At 31.2% G+C, this 10,963-nt stretch overlaps 1 protein-coding gene across 1 annotated transcript; it reads right to left on the bottom strand.

Moving 5' to 3' along the window:
* Positions 1-1,495: 1,495 nt before the first annotated feature.
* On the bottom strand, positions 1,496-7,055 carry LOC131644934 (NAC domain-containing protein 73-like). Its single transcript, XM_058915556.1, has 4 exons — positions 6,923-7,055; positions 6,618-6,760; positions 6,292-6,487; positions 1,496-2,183 (listed from the first exon to the last, which is right to left on the bottom strand). Exons 2-4 carry the CDS (start codon positions 6,723-6,725, stop codon positions 1,648-1,650), a joined length of 840 nt encoding a protein of 279 aa, XP_058771539.1. The 5' UTR covers positions 6,726-6,760; positions 6,923-7,055; the 3' UTR covers positions 1,496-1,647.
* Positions 7,056-10,963: the final 3,908 nt, after the last annotated feature.

The following is a 10,963-nucleotide window of genomic DNA, read 5'->3' on the forward strand; positions in this document are numbered from 1 at the left end:
AGCGGATTAGCGTAGGGCCGTTATGGTCGAAACTAGTATAAATAGGAGTTTTTTATGATAGAATTCCGTGTGTTCATTTTGTACAAATCACTCACATATTTACTCAAGTATCAAGCGTTAACGAGAACGAGTTCGCTGAGAAAATGTACGTATGACACCACCATCTTAATACATGAGTATTATCTTTTATTGCTTTTCGTTTTCGAATATCTTTAAATTCTTGCATTCTATTTACTTCTTGCCATTTACTTTCATGTTATTTACTTTCATGTTATTTACTTTCATGTTATTTACTTTCATGTTATTTACTTTCATGTTATTTACTTTCATGTTATTTACTTTCATGTTATTTACTTTCAAGATCTTTAACAGTTTTATGTTTTAAGATTCTTTACATTTAAACAGAATTGCATGTTACGTTATCTGCGTTGTTTACATTTTAAAGTCATAATCACATATAATCAAGTCATCACTAAAAGTGTATGTTTTCAATCGAATAACATTTGTCGAAGACAACGAATCATGAACATGGTTCTAAAGAATATTGATAACAATCTAATTGACTATGTGTCCTAGGATCAATCTAGTCGATCCTGCGAGTAACCAAATCATATTTATTATAGTTTGGAGGACTAGCGGTTGTTTACCGGAAATCACCGTAAACACAGTGTAAAGTATTTTTACACTGTCAACCAATGAGAGACATGCATCAGAATAAATCTTATTTTTAATTTGAAAAATTAAAATTACAAGGCAAATTAAAGCATTTTGATTGGTTGTATGTGTAAAACATTTTACACTGACAGTGCACTATCTTTAAACTCGTGTTTTAAATTTATATATAAATTATATATATAAATCTAATGAAATATATGAAATTTGAATTCAGTTAAATTAATCAAAATTAATGGTAAAAATAAGTTTATTATTTAATATTATACCATAAAAATATAACAAAAATTTTAATTTTCTTCGTCTCAGTTAATCTCATTGGTTCTTCGATTACATTTCCCTAACTTGAAAATTATCAACATTATTTCAAAATTTATTGTATACTTATTAAAAACATTAAAGATTAAAAAAAACATTAAACATTGAATTATAATATATATCGAAGGGTAAAAATAGATTTTTTTTTTGTTAAAATAATCAGAATATAAATAGAAGAAAAAGTCACAAGTTAAAAGCTACAAGCTCAAAAGCTATTTCAAATAGCTTTTAAAAAAAAGACAAAAGCAAGTAAAAAAGTTAAAAGTTAAAAGCTAGAAACAGTTACCAAACAGAGCTTTTTTATTTATATGAGTTGAAAAGCTATAAGTTAAAAGCTAGAAAGTCTTTTTATGATCGAAACAGACTCAAAGAGAAAAAGATAAAAAATAAAAAATAAGAACTCAATCCTAGGCAAAACATTGACATAGTGAGTAATGAATTGTCAATAGTCAATAATCGTTTGTACCAGAAATACCTAGCTTGTCCTCTAAATTTCAGTCATAAATCACTATAAATTTTTTTTTCTTATTTCTTCCTTCATTGCATTCCAATCTCATCCCTTGCATAGAAGTGATGTTATTTGATTATTAATAGAATCACTAGCATAAAAAAATAGTAAAATCACAACTGTCTCTACCTAGAATCTCTTCTCAATATTTACTTTCTCTCCTGCACTCTTACTTTGTTTGCATCCATTGTAGTAAATTGTGGCAAGCTTTCCCTATGATGACCAACATGGACATGCTCATAATTTGTATAAGAACCATTGTAGCATTCCACCATACCTAAATTGTTAGGTGTTGCACTATCACTATGGCCACTTCCTTTGTCATATGAATCTCTTACATTAATGGAGTTACCACTTTGTCTTGGTTGTGTTTGGTAAAACACCTTTGAAGCAACTAACTCTCCATCTTTTTCTTCTTCATTGCTACCAAGATGGTATTGATGCATCACCCAATTAGTTTTCTCTGGTTTTCCTTCCTTGCTATAGTTTGTGTAGAGTACTAGTATCTTTTTAAAACCCTTGACAATGCCATTAACAACAATTGCTCTAGTTTTGCCTGTTTTGTGCCATCTTGTTTCGCCTCCTTCTTTGTCGGTGTGAACCTTTCTTCTTTTCCTTGTTCCTGTTGTGTATGCTTTAGATGGCCTATGAAAAAAATGGCGGATTTGTCCATCTTTGCTAACTCCTGCATCATTTTACAGAAAAATTAATCATGTATATGTCTTGCAATATTATAGTATTTGTAAAAAAAAACTCTTATGAATAGGTATGAGAGTCATGCATATCACTACTATATGATGTGTTGGATTAAAACCAACTATGACAGTTATTTAATAATGAAGTAACTAAACTAAAAAGAGAAATTGAAAGAAAAAGTTGAGTTGAATAATGAGCATAAGAGTGTGTATTCATTACAAGCATATGTCACTTGTATAGATTTTTTGCATCTAACAAACGGGTTTACTTGTGCAACAAGTAAATAAAACACAGCTAGCTAATCTAACAAACTTTTAATTTAATTAACCATCTTATAACCTACTTGTTATGGTTTGGGCTAACGCCCCACCCACACGGGTCACCCGATTTTTTTTGTTGATAAATATGATCTAGAAGATACACTCGTCCTAGAGGCGCACTAGATGTACTCATTATATCCACCTTGTCCCTACACTAATCAACATCAAGAAATTCTTCTAAATCCAATTTCCTAGTCATTAAGGATGTAGTAAACATAAGGCGTAATGGATAATCCCATTAATATACCTCAACACATGTTTGAAACATAATAAATGAGATTTATAAGGTTTGCTCATGAATATTATCACTAGCTTAGTAGAAAAGCAAATATTAGGTTTGCTTCGGCACAAGTATCTTAATGTACCAATCAATTTTCTAAACATTATAGGATCCAAAATTTCATCATCTTCATCTCATTTAGTTCTTGGTGTTGTTTCAACAGGTGTTATTGGAAAATAAGAGTGAAACATCTCAAATACTTTTGAAACCTCAGTTGCATAATTGGACAATGAAGTATTAAATCATGCAAGGTTTCTACATATTTCATTCCTAAGAAAATAAGCAAACTTGCCAAAGATTTGTCATTTCATACATATTCTTCATCTTCATACAAGCATATGAGCAATATGTAGGGTTCCCATAAAAACATATGATCGATATGTAGTTACCAACAAATCATCTACATGCAAGTGTATGAGCAATATGTAGTTGTCTTTATGTCTTTTACATACACACCATATTCAACACTGCATTTTTAAAAACATTGTTGAACAGTATTGATGATAGTATGACATTTGTAAGGATTCACATCGATTCTCCTAGTTAGCACAAAAAGAGCATTTGGCGGGGTTTAAGCGCATGTTGTACCTCATGACTGACGTTAAGATGTCTTCCAGATATCCGCAGTGACTTCTATCCCCTGAAGTCATCATAGTTATATACCATTGATGTAGACCTCCAGATTTCGTCTTATCTTCTTTGAGAATATTGCATCATTTAGGCTCTGATAAGAGGCACCTGCATTCTTCAGCCTAAAAGGTATGACATTGTTGTAGTAATAGTTGTCATGGTTTGACATAAATTCCATCTTGAGAGCGTCCAAATGATTCACCTTTATCTGAATGTAGAGTAAGCATTAATGAAGCTCAAATTCTTATAGGCCGAGGATCCATCAATCAGCCTATCGATGTTAGTCTATGCATATGAATCTTTTGGACATGTTGTATTCAAGTCAGTAAAATAGAAGCACATTTTCCATTCTGATGTACTTTTAAACCAATACCACATTAGCCAACCAGATTGGACATTTGACTTATGTTTCTCCTCGCCACTATATGTTTCCTCTAAGACACATGTTTCACTATGGAGTAAATGGTGAGGCAATGATAGACTACTCTAGCGTCTATATCTGACATGTCATCTTGTGTCCAGGAGAACAAGTCAAAGTTCTTCCTTAGCAGGACAACCGACTCCTCTTCTTCAGTCTCACTGAGGGAAGTTCCCATCTTCGTGGAATGAAAATCTTAGGGCCTAATTTGGACCTTCTTTAGATCTTTCACGGGAGTTACTTTGTCCTTCTTAGGCTCTATCCTAAATTCTAAATTTAGGACAATGATTACCTGTCCTCTGGGATGTGGAATGGTGGTTGCGGCCATCCTTACCCTATTTACCCCGAGGTTGCTCTTGATCTTGTTGGACTATTCCAACCTGTCCTTTAGATATCAGATATTTCATGATTAAGTAAAAGGTTTAGAGGGAGGCCCCTAAAAGGATGAGTGTGGGTCGTCTCATTGTGTTGTTGTATGGCGAGGGGTTGGCTAATATGAGATACCCGACCTTGATTGTTTTCGTATTCTTTTTCATGATGAACACTGTCTTGAGAGTTATGTGGCCCTTCACCTGTACTTACTCGCTTGAAAATCTAACCTGAGAACCTTGAAACAATCAAATGTCATATGGATCCAACTAGAATATCTCAAATGCGTCCCGTGGGTTCATTATCATGAGGAATGATGTTGGCGGGGTCTTCACTAGAGTAAATGATTATGAGTTTTGGCTTCTTTCCCATGTTTGGTTTATAACTGACTAATGTATCACCCCACATGAACCTACCAAACATACCTCTGGTGAGAAGAGTTAGATTATCCACCCTCAGCAAATCCTCCTACTAATGTGTAAATGGGTGCAACTAAGTTGGTAGGTCTCGTGGCGCCTTGTTTGATGAATAAAAGGTAAGTGTGACTCAGGTTAGTTTTATCGAGGCTCCACAATGGGCGTCAATTGTACTTGCTAAAGAAGTATTATGAGATGATAGCCCCTGTTTATGTAAAAATGTCAGGTTTTATATGTGTTCTTGAGAGAAAATTCATGATCCCTTCCTAGCTATAGGAATGGAGTATATGTAGAAAGTTCTTGGACTGGGCTAGAGAGTGGTTTTTCCAACCCCAATACCAGAAACATGGAACATATGGGATTTGTTCTCCCTTGAATTGTGGGAGGACAATTTTTCCTCTTTGACTAATATCTCTCATTCATTACTGCTTAGACATGTCACCTTCCACGTTCGCGGGAGAATGTATAATGAAAATTAATTCAGGTGACCGAAGCCCAAACAAGTGACTTCATATGTAGTATGGCCGATTTATTAGGCTACTTTAGAATACCTCTTAAGCTACACGTGATAAGTCATGTAGATCATGGGTTTCGTACCCTGGCCCATCAAGCGGCCCAACCTAATTGGCCGACCTGTTGTCTTATTTTGGGCGACTATTATCTCTATGTTAGGCACTCGCCTGACGTCAATAATTTGGTTCTTGTTGCTTCTCCGTGGCCCATCCCATTGCAAAACATAGTAAATTTATTCCAGTACACAAGTTTGTGCCACTTTTTTATAATTTGTTTGCTTCTAACAAATTGATTTATACGGCTAGTTAAACTAACTAAGTTCTAAAACTAATTAACTTTTAACTTAAGTATTAACCTTATAATCTATTCAACTAACTAATAACAAGTAATTAACTTTCCATAGTTTGAATTAAGACTATCATGATAAACACTAATTTTAATTTTTGTAACTTCATTGACAATTAATTGACCTAAATGGTACAGCAACAAAATGAATCAGCAATTGACCTACCTTCCTATATTGCTGATGTAAGGCATAGGATGGCATTATTAACCATAGTTTGGTAGCCATTGCCAATTCAAGCATTAGTTGATTTCTTGTAAAACACTTAAAGAGTCGGTTACATGAAAGAGGTTCATGAACATTACACACACGTACAATGACTAGACAAAAACTTTTTCTTTGCTTCAATTGTTGATTTATCAAGTTGTGACATTGATTAATAGAAGGAACTAGACTCAACTTCTGTTGATAGACATAAAATTTTCATTGCTTCAATAACAAGAAAAATCTCAAATATGAAGAATATAGAAATATATATATATATATATATATATATATATATATATATATATATATATATATATATATATATATATATATATAGGGTCAATTAAAAAATAAATCATTTTGAGCAATAAATTTTTATAAAGTTTATTAAGAAATATAATTAAATATTACAAAAAAATAATTAATTAATTTGATGCATGCAGTACCGTGTACAACAAGACTGTATCCACCAATAATAAATGATAATTTAAATGATTTAAAAATAAATACCACATGCAATTCAATATTCATCAAACGGTATTCAAATCTCTAAACTATATTTTAATAAAATTAAGCTAAAATAAAACAAATAAAATAAAACCTGGTAGTTTTTCTGGATGAGTATAACAAATTCCATTTTCTCCTTGAAGTGTTGGAATAAACTCATCAATAAGTGGATGAATCTTGCACATATTAGACATCACTTTTGCCTCTAAATGCTCCAATATTTCTATGTCATTTGGATCAAATCTCACTCCAGCTGGTAAACCAGGCAAATCATGAATTCCATTTCCACCCTATATATACATATATCATCAGTTTAATAAAAATATTTACACACAAAAATAAACCTAAAATTAAGATAAAAATAAATATATAAATATATAAATAAATAAATATATAAATAAATAAATATTTAATTAATACCTGATTTTTTACTTCAATATCATGGCCACATGAGGGGCATTTTATTGTTTGAAATTCTTCATTGAGCTTTATATGATCATTAACATCAGACTCATTGCACCATGTCATCTTGAATAACAAAACTTTTTTTCTACTAATCTCTCCTACAATATATAAATAGTAGTTGTAAAGAAAAAAGTGATAAATTAATTATAGATAAAAAAAATGTGGAGAAAGGTAAAGCTAATTATACAGTTTGTGTCTTTGGGGACACGTTTTCTTGTTGCTGTAAATTATGAGAGAATATTTGTTTTAATCATACGTACCTTGAGGCTCACACTTTTATTTCTTCTGTGTGTGTTATGATTCAATGATTGGAGTTGTGTTTGTGATTTTCCAAGTGCTGTTTGAGACAGAAAAAGAGAGGGTGTAGAGCGTTTAGTTAGTTATGGCAGATAGATAAAAGAAAGATAGGAAAAAAAAATATAGGGTTCTACATATAGAGAAGGTTGCTTGGAGTTCACGTTTTGGCTATGCTAGTGTGTACACGTTTCAACCAAAGAATACATGCGGCCTACATATTTAACTAGTTGCTTATTATTAAAAACATATTTAATATTATTATTATTATTATTATTATTATTATTATTATTATTATTATTATTATTATTATTATTATTATTATTAATAATCATTATTATTATTATTATTATTATTATTATTATTGATGTGAGCTTGATACAACTACGAAGGAAGGTGCACAAAGTTATTGATATTTTGAAATGAAATTGTGCATCTAAAGTTTCAGTGCTATCTTTACACTTAAATTTTGTACACCTCACTTACACCGTATCTATTCCCAACTATTTTTAGATTTGCACAAAATCCAATACAGAAAAATAAATTAATAAAAAAACAAAAGTGTGTGGAACTGTATATAAATACGGTGTAGTTGTAGTTTTGTGGTGTAAACTTAACATTTCTCAAAAGTTTTATATCATTATGAACAACGGTAAGCCTCAAGAATATTCTTGTATAACAAAAAATCGTATCCTTGTCTCGGCCTTGTGTTGATAATTGAGAATTGATATGCACTTTTATTTACCTGTTAGGATTGAGGGGTTAGGTTTGTATTTGCCAGTAGAGTATGTCTTTTACGTGTTTATGACTTTTAGAGGCGAATCTTAAATGTTACAACGTCATATATTGGAGAGGTAGTTAAATATGTGGTATATGCATTCTGATTTTGAGAGAGTTTTGGATGGTCTCAGTGGTACGATTCGAACGGATGGCATTAGTGGTTTTACTAGCAAGAACACTACCCCCTTAAAGCCCAATATGTTATGGAGAATTCCATTTTTAGTATACGTGTTAAGGACATGTAAGTAAAGTTTGTCATGATCACAAAATAAAAAACTAATTTTTAGTGTTTGAAATAACCACATGCTCAGGATTTTCTCCTACATATTCCATTTGATGGGTTATTCCAACACACACCATCATTGGAGTATTGTGTTATCTTTAGATATTGTCTAATAATTTCATTATTTTCTATTTATGAGAACTTAGAAAATTTACATTGTGTCTCTTAGCCTCGATTGGGAGGAAACTACTTCGAACTAATCAAAATAGTCTCACATTGTTTGAGAATATAAACTCTTGCTTGAGAATATAAACTCTTTCAAAGCTTTATGTCTAACCAATGTGGAACTTGTGATCTTCCCAATACACTTCTTCACACTCATATCTTTTTGGGTATGGTGTGTAGATATTAAGGTGAGCAACCCAAAATTTGATCAATAGACTCTGCTACCATATTAGAATTTGATCTAACTCATCTTCACAAAATCGACTTGGAAGGTGAGGAATGCTCCTTTATAAAAATTCTTTCAATAATTTATGTCTAACAAATGTAAGACTTGAAATGTTCTCAATCATGGACGGATCTACTTTGTGGCTAAGTGTGGCTATAGCTACACTAGTTTTCTTTTCTTTCTTTTGTATATATGCAGTAGTGCCAAATGAGTATAAACAGACTAATTTTAGTGCATCAAGATGTATAATCTTTTCAAATGATGACATTATTGAATAGTTTTTTTTGTACTACTAAGCTACTATAAGTCAACAAGACAGTTGCTATCCACAAAGAATTTTTTTAATATTTTCAAAATTAGATCAGTCATCAATTTGATGAGGTAGGTCATAGGTTTATTTGTTAAAATTGGACAATTTAGTTGAATAAACTGAATAATTCAATTGAATAAATCGGTCCCTCTAACAAAACTATATAGCTATTAAATCAGTCAAACCAGATGATTTGATCTCTAAAAAAAAATCACGACACTTATTAAATTTCAAAATATCATTATTTTAAAAATACATTTTTTAAATTTAAATTTTAAACATAATTATCACATACAATAAAATAGTAGTATAAAATACAAATCAAAATAAATTTTGAATAAACTTTAATTGTAACATAAACTAAATAAGAAAATAAGTGAAGTGTTTAATAAATTTAATTCTAAAGAGAGAAAGTTGTTCCAAATAAGTTTTGATCAAAACCTACTTATATTTTAATTTTATTTTTAAAAAAAAATTATCCAAACAACGTCGTTAGAGGAAAAAATAAACATTTAATATGTCGAATTTTCAAAATCGTCGATTTGTCAATTTTTATTGATTTTAATCGATTCTACTTGGCTTTCACTGATTTAATAGACCGATGATTCTTTCAATTTTCAGTTCGACTGACCGGTCTAATCTAACTTTTAAAACATGTTACAATCTCAAATTTTTCTTTCACTTTTATATTTTATAATCTCTTACATTTGACTAACTTTCATTATAAATATGGTATAGTTTAAAAAAAATATTATTTCTTATTTTTAATATAATTTCATTTATATTTAACGATACTAAAATGTGATGTCTGGATCCGCCTCTGTTCTCAATACTAAACTAATTAAGCACATTGTCTCAAAAAAGCTGACAATATTTTGTAACCACGATTAGCAGACTGACCAACCGAAATAAATATGGTTAATTTTGTCATAAAAAAGATTAGTGCCACATGAATGTGTAAAGACTCATCTAAATGTAATAAGTATTTAAAAATTCAATAATAATAATAAGATGAAATTGGATTTGATCTATTCTAAAACATATCAAATGTATTTTCTACATAATTAAGGAATATCTAAAAGGGCAGGCATTACATCATAAAGTTTTTAAATGGTACTTTTAGTATGTAACAGTGGAAACTTGGCAACCTGATTCTTAGGACGGTTCGCCGCTTTACAGAGTAGATCGATACTATGTGTGTAAGCGGTGTCAAGTTTGTGTTTTTCTCGTACTGGCTTAGGGAGCACGATTGTATTATTAAATCAAGCATTTTTTAATTAAAAAATAAAAAAGAAGAAAAGCTAAGATATGGAACACGAAACTTGTGTTCGAAGTCGTCGACGTTTTGGTGTTGAACATGACTGAAACAACAATTGACCGTCACGTTTAAGGATGTTTTTGTCATTTTGTGTTGAAATAAATATGATTTGAAATGGTAGTACTAGTAATGGTTTGGATGTCGGCTTCAAAGTAGATAGAATAGACACGAATTCATAGAAGTATAACCCTTCATTATGAACTTTCCATGTTGCATCCGTGAACACGCTTTGAGAGCTTCTTAAAGAAGCCACGCAACGAAACTTAGGCATTAAGCTTCTTCTATTTTTTTTTTTGTCACGAGGTTGTCTAACAGGAAATTTTGTATGTAGTAATAGTTTTGATAAACAACAAAATTACAATGAAAAATGGTTAACAATAGTCTTGTAATTATATGTTTGATTAAGATTTTGTTTGGTAAAAACAAATAATAGGTCAAAGAGTTGTAGGGTTGTAGTCGAAGACCTTTAATGAAGATGTCAGTTATTTGGTATTGTGAAGCAACATATAACATACGAATTTGATTACGAGTAATTTTCTCATGTATAAAGTTATGCAAAGGGAGGGTGTAAGCACCCTTTGCATCCATGGTTATCCATAGGCTCTTAATTGCTTAGCTCACTTTGGTTTGTTTTGAATCGTTTGAAAGGTGCCGTGTGTGTTTAGAAAAACGGTTTGATTTTGTGAATGTCTGAAAAGACAAATGTTTAGAAAACATGGTGTGAAAAGAGTTTTGATTTGAATTGTTGTGAGCAAGCACTTAAGAGTTACCTACCCTAAGTTGTAAGGTTTTTCCTATTCATTAAGGCTTTCCTTGGGCGATAGTACTATCCATACCATTTGAGGGTAGGTAGTCCTATACATTGGATGTGCGGGTCATCGAATCGTCATAGGGGCTATCCATACCATAGTGTGGGTAGGAAGTC

This window comes from Vicia villosa, linkage group LG1 (genome assembly GCF_029867415.1).
Source record: "Vicia villosa cultivar HV-30 ecotype Madison, WI linkage group LG1, Vvil1.0, whole genome shotgun sequence".
Lineage (NCBI taxonomy): Eukaryota > Viridiplantae > Streptophyta > Magnoliopsida > Fabales > Fabaceae > Vicia > Vicia villosa.